The 18,253-nt window shown below is 42.7% G+C and overlaps 1 protein-coding gene across 1 annotated transcript in view; it reads left to right on the plus strand.

Moving 5' to 3' along the window:
- Positions 1–17,007, plus strand: part of LOC146185575 (atrial natriuretic peptide receptor 1-like) — a 100,812-nt gene extending 83,805 nt beyond the window's left edge. Inside the window, exons 20-23 of the mRNA XM_084605557.1 lie at positions 8,288–8,462; positions 13,336–13,434; positions 13,553–13,644; positions 16,199–17,007. Coding sequence (XP_084461683.1) covers positions 8,288–8,462; positions 13,336–13,434; positions 13,553–13,644; positions 16,199–16,288 — 456 coding nt within the window. The 3' untranslated portion in view covers positions 16,289–17,007. The remainder of the gene's footprint in view (positions 1–8,287; positions 8,463–13,335; positions 13,435–13,552; positions 13,645–16,198) is intronic.
- Positions 17,008–18,253: the final 1,246 nt, after the last annotated feature.

Consider the following 18,253-nt stretch of genomic DNA (forward strand, 5'->3'; position numbering starts at 1 on the left):
GCAATATCGGCACTCAAGCGCGTTTATTCACGGTCCATGAAGGCTTAACAGCAAGCAATTTTTGTTTATTTATCCTGTTGCGCTATATCATGGTCATGTTGCGCCAATTTCGTCACGCTAACCAAGCACGTGAGTGGGAAACAAGCTGCAGGGTGAATATTCGGGTGTCCGCTGCGGTGTTATTATACCGATGTGTCGATGCCAGTCGATGCACAAAAGTATCAGCCATACGGCAGCGCCCTCCTCCCGCTGTGCGCGCAAGCTGAGGTTCTACCTTTCGCACAGCCCGCCAGGCAGCGGCGCCAGTCCACCTGTGCGCCCTCGCATCGTTTGCGTTGGCTCTCTTCCTGCTTAGAAGTTGCTCAAACAAAGGGCGAAAGTAACTACTATTCCACCTAACTGTGCCAGACGTACACACGAGATTACAGGAGGGCGACAGTTTAGTCTTTGTTGGAGCTTTGCTTTTACTCGAGAAAAAAGTAATATACTTTGAACATGTGATTTCTATCATCGGTGCATGGTTGTAACAACAATGGTGTTTTTTGTTTTTTTTCGCGTGCGTTTATTTTTTTTTTTTTTTTGTCATGTATATAAAGTAAATAAATAAAAGGCCAGCTTCTCGCAAGGCTTTTAACGAATAGTAAGCAATCGATATATTGAAGATCATCGTCTGTGTCACTGGTATGAATGTACACAAAATGATAGAATGTTTCCTTGCTTGTATCGATCATTCCGAGAGTGAGCGCAGCGCCTTTATAGAATTACTAAGTTCTCTACATATTTTGTGCAATACGTGTTTGTGCACAGTGTTCTATTACATTCACAAGGTTTCACTCACGAGTCTGACCTTCAAGCATATGTGTAAGGGTCTGTCGTCGTTGAAAGGCAGGTATCAGCGTAAAATACTTTGTAATGACTGGAATGACTTGCCTGCCGACGTCGTGCTCCATACAGACCCATCAATGTTCAAAGCATCACCCGAAGCAATATTATGCCCTGAAACCCACTCCCTCATGTAATACCCCTTCAATGGGGCCTTTGAGGTTGAAATAAATAAATAAATAAATAAATAAATAAATAAATAAATAAATAAATAAATAAATAAATAAATAAATAAATAAATAAATAAATAAATAAGTAAATAAATAAATAAATAAATAAATATCGTTATAGGGCGTCCTAGCGCAGGTCTAAGATGGGATTAGTAGTATTCTTGGCCATAGAATATTAGTACTTAAGGGACATAAGAGGAAAAAGCGAAGTGAAGTTAGACTGGCAGGTTAGCGTCACGTTGTGTCAGATATGCAGTTTTTAGAGAAAAGACACCTTCTGTGTTTTAAGGCGTTTGCTCGTATTACTAGGCTGCGTGCCCAGGCAAATACAGATCACTGTAAAAGACGTAGCTCACGTTGCGTGCAGTTTCATGACAGTCAGGATCCCTTGGTACTAACCAAATGAACTTAAATATACGATGCAATTCTCACAGCACTCATGGCTGTCGAGTCAAAGCGTAAGTCCTCTACGCACAGGACAGGAATCTCCCCTAAAACAGTCCCGGACGTCGACCTCCCTCACGCGAAACTCTCGTGCCTGTTCATGTGCATATCTCTAGAGGATACGAAAATAGTGGGAGGCTCAAGCCTAAATGCCTCGTTGTCCAGGAAATCCACGTTGGCGTTGTGAGCGAAAAATAACTGCCATGGCTCCGGCAGATGGTAGTTGGCGGCTGGTATGGCCGGGCACTGAATGGACGCAGGGTTGCCTGACGTCATGTGACCGCGTGACATGGCTGATTTAACACGGCCTGCACTTCGCGTGAAGCCTGTGATGCACTGTTTACGAGGCCAAAGCAATGAACCCCCACTGTAACAAACAAAGGCCTGCCTTCGCGTTTCGACACTTGTGGCCTACGACCGCGTGCGTCCATCGTTACATGGGTTTAACTGATTTTTGTTTATATTTCGAAACGATTAAAATCATGACCCGCTTCGAATAGCCCTTCTGAAAAGCTCGCTTTGGTGACACTGCAACCAAATAAGCATCTGCAATCGTCTTCTCGATAAATGACAGGCATTAGTCCATGGCTCACAATGAGAGCGTGGAAGAGAGTTACCTCCCCTTGCAATCCTAACAGTGAACTGCATCGATATATGGTGTTTCAATTATAGCCGATAAATGCAAATGGAAATCCGTGCAAACTTGAAAAAAAAAAAAAAAAAGTATCTATGCGTCCTTCTCTACGTAGGTTGAAATCTGCAACAGGCATTACTTTTAACAGTGTGATGAGGCAGTGCGTTGAAGCATAGTCGCATGCACCCGCAGCGTTCGAAACTCGGTGCACAGAATTTCGCGGCTAAAAAAAAAGAAAAAAAGGCAAGGCGATAAGTTAAATTAGTCATTCATCGTGAAGCAGGCCGAGCCTTTAGTGCATACAGCACGATGTTTGAAATTGTTAAGTTGTTCAGAAATGAAGAAATGAAGAAAATCTACCTCATCGTCAATGATTCATTTCTACGTATGTTGATACAAATATTGCAGCAAAGTTTTTGGCGATGAGTAAGCAGCTAACTCGAAACTAAGTAATAAAAAACCAAAAACCAAAATACCTCTACCTTGGCACTTCCGACAAAACACTGTATAGATAAATCGTCGAGTTCCTGGGTTTGCCACCTAGATGGTCGCAATATCCACACTTCATGCATTCAGCCTCCGGTTGCTGACTACGATATCAGTCCTCCCATCACACGCAATAGCCGAGCCGCGTTCAACACTGTGATGCTCGAGCACGAAGCTCAAGCTCACGAGCAATTCTAACAAGCGCCTTTCAAACCGCGTTCTCACCTCAGATTTCGCAAGAAACAAAAGTAAATAAATAAAACGTTATTTTTAACCACGGTACGAGAGGTGAAGCCGCGTCATGATACGTGCTAAAAGAGCGCACAAACAAGAAACGAACTGTATTCCTCCAGCCGCATGGGTCCTGTCACTCGCCGCTTCTTTTGAACGAATGCAGCATTATTGAATAAAGAACAGCATTTTTGTCATAGCCCAGCACTTGTAAACGAAGCAGCATGAGTTCAGTTTCAATGGTTATGCAGCCGCCCTTGCGCGCCTCGAACCGCGATAATCGCAGTCGCCATACCAAGCGGGTGATACGACTGCCACTAGGTGGCGCTAGTGGTACGCAGGCAACCTGGTGTCCACTCGATACAAATTTACTAACTAGCATTATTATCATCATCATCATCATCATTGTCATTGTCATCACCAACTCGAGCGCAGCTTCCCTGTAAGGAGCGTCGTAGAGGAAGCCTCCGAATTAATTCCGACTGCCTGGGGCTCTTTATATTTTGCTGATATTGCACGAGCGCCTTCCGTTCGGCCTCCATTGTAACGCGGCCGCGGCGACGGGCATCTAGACCGCGTGCTCGAGGCCAGCTGTCGAGCTCCCTAGCTACTGCGTCACCGCCAGTTTTGGGCAGTATCAAATATACATGTATCTTAGATACTACCTTTCGATATATTTTGTATCGATATTAGGTACCGCGGACTGAAAATGAGAATATCGGAGTATCGGCATCGAAAATACATATTTAGTGTATCATGCATTTTATCGATACTATAAAAACTGCAAACTTCGAGGCAGCTCCGAATGATACTTTGCGTCATGAGCGCATGCTCAGGAGGAATAGCAGCATAGCGGCAGCTCTACTTGTACTACTGCAAGAGTTCCTCCCTCCCCGCTCAGAGTTTCCTCAAAATGACACGTCTTGTCACCCTCGCCTGATTTCGCAGACTCCACTTTTTTTTTAAACTGATTTGACCAGCACCACCTTGGTGTTGAGAATGTTGTTTACTTGCCAACATCTAGTTCATAAAACCAAGTCTTTAAGCATTCTCGCTGGTACCTATGGCACACAGACGCACAAAAAACTGCAACCAAAACGCGAGGAAGGCGGTATTATCACGGGAGATATCCTGGTGTCTGATAACCATATTCACCAAGAATGCACCACTCTTCAACCGAATGCAAATTTCGCGAAAACCGGAACTGCTGAAATGTCACCTTGGCTGACAGGTGTAGTCAATATCCTGATAGATATCAAGTACCTCCTAGCATTCAGTATCTCCTCAGCACACCAAGTAAGAAAATTGCAGGACAGAAAACTACAGAACGAAAAGGGGGCTTGAATCTAGCCCGATTATGGCGCGGAAGAGAGCCCGCGCCAAAGCCACCTCGCCCGACTGCGCGAGAGCAAGAAGCGGCGAAATCGGGAATCAGAAGAATGCCACTCGAGCGGAAAAATTCGTCAAATGTAGCGCAATGGGGGCGAAATATGCGCGAGCGACGAGCTGTGCCAGCACTCGTGCGAATGCTCAACGCATGAGTTCCTCCCGCTTCAGCCTTCGGCGATGCCAGCATGGGAGTGGTGCACGAAAATTCAATAAGTGGCGCGTTCCACCTCTGCTCTTTGTTCTTGTACATTGCTTCACGTACGCAAGACAAAGAACAGCCAGGAAAAATTGCGAGAAGTGTCGGTACGAAATGCGTGGATGTAGGCCTCGAGGGGAATGTCTGGCAGGCACTGATGAAATAGCTTTGATGTAAAAGGGTTGATGTAAAACCACATTTCAAAACGTCCTTGTTTGCGGATTCCACTGCGTTTCTTTTACTTGCGGTCAATTTTTTCCCTTTATTTTCGGTCGGTGCTTGTAAACCATACAAACTTTCTCAGCTTCTGGTACTAGTAGACTGCACTTTCGCTTGTGTGAAACACGTTTCCGGATTTAAGCAATCATAGAGTTATCATTGGACGTTTTAATCATATTAAAAGAAGTCCAAATTGCCTCGCATCATATTAAGACCTCCAGAAGTTAATATTACTATCAAACACCACTTTATATTTCCTTATTGTTCCAGTTAGTTTCTTCAGGCTTACAATCTTCGATTGAAGTCGGCGTCAGTTGATTTCACTCATGATAGCGATATTCTCAATATTTTTGCCATCTAAACAAACAGTTTTATGAAGATAAAAAATGTTTGGCTGCTGTAACGCTGGGTACTCGCCCTTTATTTCATACTTACATTGCATTTCTCGAATCCATTTTTCAGTACTGACTGGGAAACCTTAATACTGAAGATGTAGCAGTATCCGCCAAATCATACAGAGAGTATCGTGCTATCTTATAATCTGGCACATTGTCGTTGGAGAGGTCAATTACCAATTAATCTTTCTAAGTGGTGAAGCTCCGCCCTGCCCTGCCAGACAGGTTGTAATGAAGGACTAATTATTTAATTAAACTACATCGATTCGAACCTATGAAGTGTTAGCAATTCTTAACCAAGCATGCTGGGTAGGTGGTTGGCTCCGCGATAGTTTAGGCGTCTTCTGCCTGCTGCCATCTTCATGCTTTCCCAGCATTCGATGTGTGGAATAAATTTCACTGCTGGAAATATAACAAAAGGAAATATTGCATTCCCAGTGCGTAGTTATGAATTGTTCATAACATTTTCTTTTTTGCTTTGTGAAGCGACTGAGACGCGGTCAGAAAAGAAAGCGATTTTATATGCTTCAATATGTATGGTGACCATCCAGTGCCGAATAAATGACTGAACAAAAAAAAAAGATTAATCTGCAGAGCTATAATGAAGCAGTTCATAATTAATGCAACGCGAACCGCTTCATGCAGGTATAGATCGCGCTGCACAAAGCCGAAAGCAACATATATTTATCCACTAAGCCAGGGAGCACGTGCGATCGTATGTCTTCGCTACAGCTACTGAGGTACACGCTATGACCACTTGCGCAAAGAGGTGCCATCTGAAAACAGCATAGCAGCGCATGCCGGATCGAATAGCTTCGATTATTGAGCTCGAAAAAACCAGACTTGTTCGCCACTTCAGATAAAGGCACTGCGTGTGTTACACCCATTCGTTCGTGAAATGCTAATATTCATTGTAGTTCGAGTTCGATCGCACTGTTCCTTGGGTGCATATTCAATAGCCGTCTGATTGAAAGCCACCCCACTGCACGCTTCTAATGAAATCACCGCGACTGTGCAGTGCATTTTGCTTGACTGGACTGGAGTTAGAGAGCGCATGTCCTTTGTTGTCCGTCTCTTCTTGGTATTAGGCGACGCACAGTTTTTCGGAACTGATTTGCTTGACTTCTACTTGCCGGTGGTGTTACTTGAAGCGGCATCTTGCAAAAAGGCAGCAAAGCAGGCAACAAGATATTGCAAGGTGTTCGACCAACTAGCTAAACGTGCCACTTTATTATTGTAGAGGCATGTTCTTTGTAGCATAAGCTACGGTTTTCAAATATTGTATTAGCGAAATACTCTCTCACGAAATGCTTTTCTCATTTTCTTGTCCAAGTCTGTCATCAAATATTTCACGATGTCATGCATGCTCGTGTCCCTGATTATGAGAAAAATCACCAATATCACTTAACAAAAGTTGCGTGTCACGTAACCTAGTACACTACAGAAGAAAAGAAATTAGTACCACCTTTGGAATATTCATCCTCAGTGATCAGATGACAGCAAGTTTTGTACCCTCATCCTCAAAAGACTTGCGAAACGCTAGGGTGCTAAGATCTGCGCAAAGTGATAACGCTGCCGACTAACGATGTACCAGGCAACGGTAAACAGTTTAAGGAGGGAAATGGAATGGGCACAATACAATCTGAGAGAGAGAGAGAGAGAGAGAGAGAGAGAGAGAGAGAGAGAGAGAGAGAGAGAGAGAGAGAGAGAGAGAGAAGCTTTATGCAAAGTAATTACGCGGGTGGTTCAGCCAGGTCCGGGAAACCATTGGCGAATACGGCCCTCCAAGCCTGATCAATCAGCTGGCGCTGAAGGGAGAGCTCTGTGTGAGCCAGCTTCGCCTCCCACTGCTCATGGCTAATTTTCTGTGCACCGTATGATTTAAGGTGCACTTAATAATTGAAAGCTTTGTGAATTCCAGCTTTGATTTCAGGTATTAACCAACGAGTTCTCAGGAGTAACGAAAATTAGGCGGACGCTCAATCTTCGCTTTAAGAGTGGACGCGATACCTTTAATATCGGTTTTTCATTCCGCAGCTTTTTTTATACATATTTTCTTGTTTAATTTGGTCTTTGAGAAAAAGAATTAAGGGCCTTATCTCTCTCACTTTTCGACGGACAACTGAACTTACAATTATCGGCATACAATGGAGGTACACACGTTGCCGGTTTGAATCGCTATCGCAAACCTATTCTCTAATAGATGCTAAATTGAAAGCGAAACCTGTGTGACGCTACCCTGAACGCTACGCAAAGAACGGTTGCTTGATAACTTTGGTACGAAATTTTGCCGACAAGATTATTCTGAGATATCTGAATTCTGTGGTACGGCCACGGTTTTTCAGCCGAACGAGACCAATACATTATGGCGTAAACTAGGAAGCTTCGCTGTAACCAAACTGTGCCGCCGTGCTCGCATGGTCTAAGCAGAAATTGTCTAACTCGGGGTTCGAACGGACCCGGCTGGTTTAATTTTCATTTCAAAATGGCTACCAAATTTGGCACCATCGGGATATTCGGCCAAGACATGTGCTCTCGTGACGTCATAAAAAACGCCAACCAATCAGGGACCTGGCGGTGTCACCGCTGCCAGAGACATGCGCATGAGGCAGGACCGGACAAACTCACACAAAGAACGGCTTTTCAGCATAGTGGAAACCCTATTGGTAGGGCATTTTAAAAATCTAGTTTTCCTGACTAAATTATATAACAACGAAGTAGGATAGAGAGTTGGTACATTTTCATAGTGGGTACAGCATGAAGACGCGCTCGTCTGTTGTGCTTCGCTTCTTGTGTGCTTCGTGTCTTCGCGCTGTACCAATCATCAATTATATAGCAATGTCCAGTGACCATTGCTAGCTTATATGCAGATGCTAATTCTGTAGTGATTCTGTTTCATTGTTTTCTCTTGGACTGATATTGGTCGCTACCAACTGTGATGTCAGCGCTGACAAGTATCTATGAATCTTAGTCTATGGCTTCTTTACCAAAGACGTAGTTAGCCAGTGGCACAAAAGCAAAAGAAAACGCCTTGAAACTAGCTCTCCTTAGATATTGTCAGGTCTATCTTGTACTTGCGAAGGTACCTTGTGTTAGGGTACCATCGCTGTGACAGATGTGTCGAGCTGTCCGAGAGATATGACATTAGAGCGCGCAGTGAATGCTACGCGCCGACTCTTTGATGGGAGGCGGACGGCTGACGCTTGGCTTGTGTGTGCTTTTCTCCCTGTTCTGCTTTAAGGTAGAAACCATAGGGGACGCTTACATGGTTGTGTCTGGGCTTCCAGATCGCAACGGCCACAACCACGCCAGGGAAGTGGCCCGCATGGCTCTCAGCTTGCTACGTGCCATAAGAAACTTTCGCATCAGGCACAGGCCCGACGACACGCTCAAACTGAGGATCGGCATACACACCGGTGAGCTTTCTTTACTTTCTTTTAAGTGTTCTCTTATTTGCAGCTAATACCTAAGAATGTATCGTGCTAATGTCCCCTTACAGCTCGGGGCCGTGTTTTATTTTACAGCGTACCTCTTATGTCCCCGTCCGGAAGGTGAGCTGCGTCGCCATAGGTGCCGGTGTAACCGAGCGAAGGAATCCTAAACCAAGAGAGTCATGAGCAAAACAGATTTTCGCAGTAGGAGATAAAGAACCACGAGCGAGCAGTGCAGAACTCGTGGCGCTCAACTCTTAGCTTATATTTCGCTTCTTTAAGTTCTCTTTGACACGTAACAAAAACAAGGGATTTCTTTGTAACTGTACATACATACTTATCAGATCTCGCGTTCTTTGCCTCAGTGTATCGCTAAAACGCTTAAGTAGCTGCTCTCAAAGTTTTCTCAGGAATTATCGTAATCGTCCTTAGGGATATTGATTCTTGTTTCCCTATTTATTTACTTTTATGTTTGTAGATGCTTGCTTCATTCGTCTCATTGATATATTATTCGATAAAGTGCACTTAATCCGGATCTCGAAAGGTAACACGGCAAATAATTGTCAGTGATGAAGCCGCAAGAGAGTGAATCGGAACAGATGAAATTACCATAAAGATGCGCTTGGCTCGCTGGAGCTATAGAAATCGCATGCACTTGCTTTATGATTGCTATTATGAATAATTATTTGTTAGCGGTTATCTATTATCTTGAAAAGTAATTACTAACAAAAATATTTATTAGTAACCCCCATGCTCCATTTCGTAAAGGCCTGCCACTGACGATAATATGCGTTCCCACGTCACACTGTGGTATACTCTTACTGGGCAGTACAATAGTTAAGCGAGGCGTGCATATTTTTTCTCCAGTTTGACAGACAAAGTCTCAGGGTGCCAAGTATGGATATGCATAGTATAAGCGAGATGTAAAGATCATCAGGAAACAGTCGGTGGCTCTGCAGTTGTGCCAATAACCAGCGGAAAGGCCCCAGTCAGCTCTTCTCGTCCGCCATTAGTCGGGCTCAGCCAGCAACAAGCAATAGCCGCAGTTCCTCTGGAATCAAAACTGCCCCTTCCCGTGCCTTGATGTCAAAAGAAACCGTAACTTTATCTACAGAGACCTCGCCCGACCATAGGAGGTGAATCATAACCAACAAAACTTTGAAGCAACTTTGAATCTCAATGCTTCGCAGGAAATGAACACGAGATTATTGTTCTCCGAATAAAACAATTGGTTGTCGAATTTGCCGCTTCGAAACTCACTGAGACATTCTACTATTTTCTGTGTGAAATAAAAGTCGCTTTAGCTGATCATTTCATAAATTACAAGCTGTACCAAAGCTATATTCAGTGCACATCTTGCACGCTATCAATTGCTTGTAATAGACCATTAAGCGTGTAATAAAAACGCACTAAAGATATTTCTTCTGCGACTTACTTTCACAAGTAATTCATTCGGTGAAACAAGAACAAGCGAAAGAGTGCACCACAGGTGTGGTCCCATGAGTCGTGCTTGGTCGATTGCCCACGAAGCCCATTTGTTGATGGCCCCACAGCGACTCAATGTAATGCAATGAAGGAGAAAAGCGTTCCGAGGGCTGCATTTCATGTATTGATACCATTAGGTAGTCATGTGAAGGCATCGGCAGAGCTCGGGGAGATACCGAATTTAGCCAAACTCAAGGCATTTTGCATAGCGCCGTGGTACTATCTTATGTTAAAACTGCTTCCGATGGGAGCCGTTTCCTGCCTGATTGATGTCATTTTTCGAGATTAGTGGGCTACAACACACCATCGAAGGAGGGTTCTCCTCTTGAGCGCATCAGAGATGCCTCATTACAAGCATTTAAGCACGATATCATAAACGACTACTGGCCCAACATTCTGCACAAAATTAACGTTAATGACGCATTTCTGGTATATTTAAGCTGTTGTCCTGTATTCGTTCCAAACAATCGCCGCTAGAAATCTGACGCATGAAAAGGCTTAGTTTGTCGGTGTCAGGCAGCTATTCAAAATGTTTAAAAATAATACAGTCAGCATCAGTTCGTTATTCGAACGCGCTAAGAAGGACGCTGTACTTTAAAGAAGTGACAAAATCGAAGCTTTCAGCTACGGAAAGCTAAAACGTCATATTTTCAGCACATATTTTCTCGCGGCAGTTCACTGTGTCCCAATGTTGCTTGGGCACCCTCAATGTACTGGATCGACAAGCTGATAAGTTTGGGATACGCGGCCTGGAAAGAGCAGACTGAAAACTGACGTAAGATTTAAATATTAGTTTTGTCAATGATTTCTTCTGATAATAAGGTTCAACGCTCCTACTACATTATTGTCATTCACAGGTTCCTAGTGATTTTAATGAAGCTTATGATGTCTGCATGGAGACAAACAAGTAAATAATTATATACAACTAAAATGCAGATAAAACTCATTAAGTTGGCCTTGCAATTATTTTCCTTACTCACATATAACCACACTTAAAAGTGGGGTTTTGTGAAGTGTAATATAAGAGGAAAGAGATATCGCATATGCAAAAGGGAGGCCTAATTGTACCGTGAACTACCGACTCATTTCAGTACTCCCCGTGCTCTGGAAAGAACTAGAGAACAATTTTTGCTTCGCAAGAAAAACAAACTATTTGTGAAGAAAACAATGTATGTGTGTGGCGCACGATTTTGTTCCAGGACTAACAACAGTCTTATAAACAATTACAAAATATACTGAAAAATAATAAAACTTGTTTTCTTTGGACCATTTTTCATGTTTTAACCAAGTTTCGTCGCTTCACTTTCGTAATTCTCAAACTTCCGGTCCACATAATGCTTGGCAAAGTTATGTTTAAAAACAACGCCCGAAACCCAAGTCAATTGGTATATTTAATTAGTACACTTCCATCTCTCTTGCCTATAAGTTGTGGTGTCCCGCAGGAAAGTGCTCGGACCTGTTTTGCTTAATATGCAAATAAACGACAGCGGAATCAGATAATATACTTTGATGATAACAAATTACGCGCTTCAGGCCCTAAATCTCATCTTACTATATCATGAAAGTTGGTCGAAGGTAAATAACTTGAATATAGACTGAACTTACAATGATAGAAACAATAAAACCATTAATCCGAACTGTGTGCTCAACTTTACAGTTAGCGGTTAGAAAGTGTTCAAACGCAAAAAAAAAAAAAAACAAAAAAACCATGGGGCAGAGAATTCTTCTTAAGCTAGGACCAAAACGCTAGCCACCTTCACTAAAGCTTTCTTCCCACTGCATTACCACGTTTTCAGGCGATGCCGATATATCGCCAAAAAATTAAATACAAATGTTTAACGCACCGCTCTTTTGACACCTTCAATACTGCAGTTTATTAAGGCTACATTGACTAAAGCAAACATGATTCAGGTTCTTATAACGAAAAAAATCCCCCAAGATTACCAACATTAATATGATGCATGCCTCCAAAGCATTTTTAGAGCACATGACAGTGTCTGCGATGTGACCTGTATTATTTTAGGTTGTTGCAAAAAAAAAAATATTTTTTTCGGCATCCATTGTTATTTTTTTATTCTACAATGGCATTGCGTTCTAATACAAGACACATACAACCCTTTTCCACTAATTATAAGCCGAAACTGTTATCCCACAACCTGCCCCATTGTCCAAAACCTACGTTAAGGCGCAACTCGCTATAGCAGAACGCAGCCGAGAAAATAATTTGTTCAAATATTTTCTGTCAATGCTTACTAATATCTGGCTGTTTCTGCTCTTGTTCATTAATTTTATATTTATTTGCATGACATATTTAATGCTTCTGATAATTTTTCAATTGCATGAAACAGACTTCACATCAGTGTATACCTGTAAAGCAAATTCGTTTCTCTGAGAGTGACTGTCACCTGTGTCATTGCATTTGTGTTGCTTTGTGCTTTCTGCTAGTTCATGCAAGAGTATCTTAGAATAGGCCAGGCATTACAAGCAGCTTTATGCGAGGAAACTCTACTGCTCAGCCTAAGGAATGAATTTGATTATAAAGAAACTGGAGGAGGAAGCAACGTTTGCCTACTGATGAGGCAGGATCGAGAAGTAGGAATAACCGCAGCGCAAAAATAAGAGCTAAAATTTTCCGAATGAACTATTTTATTGAGAGAAAAAAAAACAGCCTGTGCATAACACGTTGCATGCAATGTGGAGGCAAGTGTAGTAGGCAAAAAGACCGGCTATATTTATTCGTACTCACACACTGAAGAGGGCTAAGAAGACGGCCCGTCCGGTTGCTTAACTCGGCAAACTGTGGCGTTACTTTCACCCTGGAATCTTTCACGTCAGTTATTCCCGTGTGACGATAGCTACCAACAGTACTGGTTGAGAAAACTGTTGCCCAAACATTCGGAGGAGTGTTTGGAGTCCGGAGTGTCAACGTCACTGAAACCACAGAATGCGTGTTGTTTTCTGTCAATGGTTTCCTCGCTTGCCGCTACCAAACCTACGAGGTGTCCTTCAACTACGTAATGAATTAAGAAAGTTTCTTCGAGAGTACGGTTATGCCGGCACGAAATGGTCTGTGGCGTCTGCAGCCCAAACTTGACTCTCACTTCTTCTAGCTTGAAGGTTAGCAGTAAATTCTATTAACACTAGTAAACACTATTGGCACTAAAATAACATAACGTAAAAATTGAGTATGTTGCACAGCAAAGGCACGTATAAGCGCAAAACTAATAGCGTGTCACTCTGCATTTTCAGTTAATTAGCTGTGCTCTGAGCTTCTCCACTATGCATACATCAAACTATCGCTTAGTAGAATAAATATACATGTGCAATATTGACCAAGCGTACCGAAATTACCGAGCTTTTGTACGCTTTTCAGGTCCTTGCTGCGCGGGAGTGGTAGGGCAGAAAATGCCCCGTTACTGCTTATTCGGAGACACCGTAAATACCGCTTCCAGAATGGAGTCAAATGGCGAAGGTTTGTTGCCACTTTTTTTGCAGAATAACAAATGTCTTTGTTTTTGTATTTTGTCTTATACTGTTGGGATTTAAGAGTTATGGCCAAAAAAAAAAACAAACATGATGCTTATTTCTAGCGCTCCGCATTCACGTAAGCCCCGACACCAAGACCGTCCTCGAGAGGTTTGGTACTTTCCACCTGGAACCACGAGGAGGCATTGAAATTAAGGTATGCAAAAACACCATCACATTAGTTCTACGTTCGCTTTATCCGTTCTAACAGCAGATCTTATGTTCAGATAGTCATGATGTGTCATTTAACGATAGATACTGCTTCAAACAATGCGAAAATGCAATTGTGAAATGTTTTCCATATTGCCTTGCAGCCAATAGTTGGTCACGGCACCTTGCAAAATTCGCCAGAATAATTAAGGATATGCAGCTTTATACATGCAGTTAATGTGACAGTTATTGTGCCTTTGAGGCTAAATATCAAATTCAATGTTTTAAAAGTGCGTTACATCTGTTTTCTCCCTTCGCTCTCTCGTAGAGCGACTTTGTCTGCTTCATCCTTTCAAGAAATTGCTTTCATGTCATGTCGAAAAACAGATTTTTCTAACGTTAATGCGCCCAACACCACACTTGCAGCATCTGTATGACGCCAGTTGAAAATCGTGCATTACAATATTTGTTTTGCGCTAAGGTCCTAGCCGTGCGGTAAAAAAAAAAAAAAAACTATACAACACTCCTCTGAGCATTGTCTTTTGCGACACGTTATTTATTTATTTATTTACTTCTTTATTTTACAAGTATGGCGCCTACTGCATCATAACGGTGCTCCCACATTACTCAGTTTTCGGTCGGCCCGTACTTTGGCACAAAATGAGCAAGCTGCATAGTTCCGTGTAACTGATTCTTCTCATCTGTAACTAGTGAAAAAAGATTTCTTACAACGATCTTGTTCTAAGACTATTTTTCTATACAGACTATTGCTTAGACTGAGACTATTGTTGTATTTTACTGCCACAAAATAACATAATTAGAAGGTACACGCACGAAACCAATTAATATTAAGTGAAAGCCCTTAATGGCTGATACTGTCGTCCGTTCGCAGAGGGTGCACACCTTTAGCAGCGACCCAAAAATGCCCATAAATAGTTGCTAGCTATCAGTCACTAGTTAATACACTAACCGCAATACTTCCTAACAAATAACACTAATTAGTTAGCACTAATCGGGTACTAACCAACACTAATTATTCAGCAGAAAATGAGTACGAACTAACACTCATTAGTTGACATTGCTTGGAACTGATGAAAACTAATTAATAAGTACTAATTAGGTAGCTTTGATAAGGTAACAAAAAGACTAATCAGCATTATTTAGTTGGCGCTGATTGGACACAAATCAACATTATGTAAACAGTACCAATCCGGTACTAATTAACAGTAATTAGAAATAATTAAGTAATATTAGCATTAACTAGTAAATGCTAATTAACACTGCTTTGTTCGAGCTCACTGGGTACTAATTAACACTGACTAGTTATTACTACTTAGTAAGCACTAATTGGATACTAATTCATATTGATTCGCACTAATTAGATATCAATAATTGCGTACTAGTTGACACTAATTAGGTAGCACTAATTTGGTACTAATTTACACTAATTAGCACTTATCAGCACCGCAATTGTACAGTAGCAATGTATAGTACCTGTGTGGTTCTTAGAGCTTCACAGACAAGCAATGGAACGACCTTGAAGCAATGGACACCACAGAAGTCACCAAATATTAGGCGCCTCCAGCACCTCACCAACACGTCTTTCAATAAAGCATTAGCACACTCAGAACCAGCTGTCGCTTACTTTAATCGCAATCCAGCACTTGCAAACAGTAACCAATCACTCGCAATCATTCGCAATGTCTAGCAGCATGCCAAGCAAAGGTTTTCGCCTCTCAACACTTTAATCACCAAAGTGCTTCGTAATTTTTTAAGGCAAAAGCCTTTAATGGCTCATACTGTCGGCACCTGTCCGGTCACACTATAGGTGTTAATAAAATGACGTCATGATGACCTCATCAGAAAAATAAAAATCCTGTCTCCACAGGGAATCTAACCTGCATCTCTCGAATCCCCAGCCGCGCGCTTTAACCAACTACGCCACGCCCGGGATCGTTAAAAGCATATCATACTTCTGCTTGTCTACTGTGAGGATGATAGTAGCGATGACAATGACTCTGCAATTAGTGATAATGACAATGATGATGGTAGCGATGATAATGACGGTGCATTTAGTTGATGATGATAATGAGGCCAAACATGATGCACCCTGTGCAGCAGCAACGCTCAGGCTTTCGCATTTCTGCAGTGTAAGTTCAACACTGCTGTCGGAATCTTAAAAACAAGCATATAAGGCTTCGGGAATCGTGCACCTCTTTCTGTGGTTCTGAGGCACGAACATTGCCTCTGAAACGTGCAGCTAAAAATGAAACCCCATCTATTGAATCAATACAAATATTTTGTCACAATAGAAGTACGAACGCAACCAAGTAAAGCATCATCCATGCTAGTGCTTGCACTTCCCGCAGATATAACCATATATTTATAAATACTCATGGATTGGAGATTTACGAACTTAAAAGGTAATGAACTTAGGTGTCGAGAACTGCTTTCCTCGAGCCTTTTGCAGGTGTCGCTGTATTTAGCTGTGGCAACAGCCTGCGTGCCGGCGTTCCGCTTATTTTTGCTTATCTTACGTCGAATGCTTGTCAATTGCGCAGGGCAAAGGGGTGATGCACACCTTCTGGCTTCTTGGCGAGCACTCCAAAGACCTGCGACCGCTCGACGGCATCAAGAAGGTCATGATATGAGATTCGCTGCCACTGCCATCCCGCCTGGTGCTAGTCGAACTGGTTTGCCACTGTGATTACTCGGCGGCCTCGTCACCAGCTCGCAGTGACGTTTCGCGCTCTTGTGGACATTATGTTGTGCGCCATGGTGCACTCGTGTAATTCACATCTTCGAATCATTATCGTTGAAAAGCTTTCAGTCATTTTCGTACCATTTGAGATTTCTTTTGCCTGAAGTCATCCGTCATTGTTTCGCTGAAGCAAGCTGCGAAGGAATTACTGCAAATTTAAGAGCAGTGGAAATAAACATTTGTCAGCTATATCACCAAAAAGAGAATACTCTCAGCTGGTCTAACCTGCTCCGGTATTCTTTGCTGACTGCTTTTACAATGCCGGCATGAAAAAGCCTGCATCTAGACTCAAAACGAGAATACCCCTCCCGAATATGTTAATAGCAAGGAAGGCACGGCCCACGTGAAGGACGACAAAAGGAAGAAAACGCATGACCTTTAGAGACGTTACGGTGAGGGGCCAGTTTTATTCTGGCATTTAGAATTGTCTGTAAATCTCATTAAGCTATAGAAATATGTATGTTTTTGTTTCATTAAGTTGAGCTAGTTATCTGGCGTCACGCGGCTGTTATTTTCAGGTTGCATTCACCACTGGCAAAGAACGCTTCCTGTGTGGAAATGAGTGGAATCTGGACACGGATGTGTATGTTTATGCAGAGGGCAATTTTAAGAAAGCCAGAGAGAGAGATGTGATAATACTTACAGGAGCGGTACAGTGACACGTATGATCCGGCCCTCTAAACTAATTGTTCTCATAGGCTGAAGGCGAAATCTACAGTTCCCATTAGCAATGTTTTCAGTAGCATTTCCTGCTTTCCCAGCCTTCTCCTCGAATCTAAGATAACTGATGGGTCTTTGCAGCTAGAAGACAGTCGGTTCTTCGCAGCCGATTAATTATTAGCGGCTTCGCGTTTCAATAATAAACAGCGGGGACAGACTACTTATCCTCTTCATCCTGTGTGGCCTTTTCTCCGCAGTGATGAAAGCTTAAAGCAATGCCGTTTGTTGTTTCTGTTTTCATCGATGACAAATAATTCATCTTGCATTCAGTATGTCCGTATGCGCATTCGATAAGTCCCGAAAGAAATTTTTTCTTCCCATTGCTATTTATAATTTCTCAAGAAAGCTTACAGCAAAGTAATTAACTCCTGTCTAAATCACGCAACTCATACCAGACGTATACATCCGGCAAAGGCTCAAAAATCTGTCAAACAAGACACATTTTGTGTGTGTGTGTGTGTGTGTGTGTGTGTGTGTGTGTGTGTGTGTGTGTGTGTGTGTGTGTGTGTGTGTGTGTGTGTGTGTGTGTGTGTGTGTGTGTGTGTGTGTGTGTGTGTGTGTGTGTGTGTGTGTGTGTGTGTGTGTGTGTGTGTGTGTGTGTGTGTGTGTGTGTGTGTGTGTGTGTGTGTGTGTGTGTGTGTGTGTGTGTGTGTGTGTGTGTGTGTGTGTGTGTGTGTGTGTGTGTGTGTGTGTGTGTGTGTGTGTGTGTGTGTGTGTGTGTGTGTGTGTGTGTGTGTGTGTGTGTGTGTGTGTGTGTGTGTGTGTGTGTGTGTGTGTGTGTGTGTGTGTGTGTGTGTGTGTGTGTGTGTGTGTGTGTGTGTGTGTGTGTGTGTGTGTGTGTGTGTGTGTGTGTGTGTGTGTGTGTGTGTGTGTGTGTGTGTGTGTGTGTGTGTGTGTGTGTGTGTGTGTGTGTGTGTGTGTGTGTGTGTGTGTGTGTGTGTGTGTGTGTGTGTGTGTGTGTGTGTGTGTGTGTGTGTGTGTGTGTGTGTGTGTGTGTGTGTGTGTGTGTGTGTGTGTGTGTGTGTGTGTGTGTGTGTGTGTGTGTGTGTGTGTGTGTGTGTGTGTGTGTGTGTGTGTGTGTGTGTGTGTGTGTGTGTGTGTGTGTGTGTGTGTGTGTGTGTGTGTGTGTGTGTGT

The sequence above is a fragment of the Amblyomma maculatum genome, chromosome 6 (genome assembly GCF_055883805.1).
Source record: "Amblyomma maculatum isolate TAMU_Amacu chromosome 6, ASM5588380v1, whole genome shotgun sequence".
NCBI classification, from domain to species: domain Eukaryota; kingdom Metazoa; phylum Arthropoda; class Arachnida; order Ixodida; family Ixodidae; genus Amblyomma; species Amblyomma maculatum.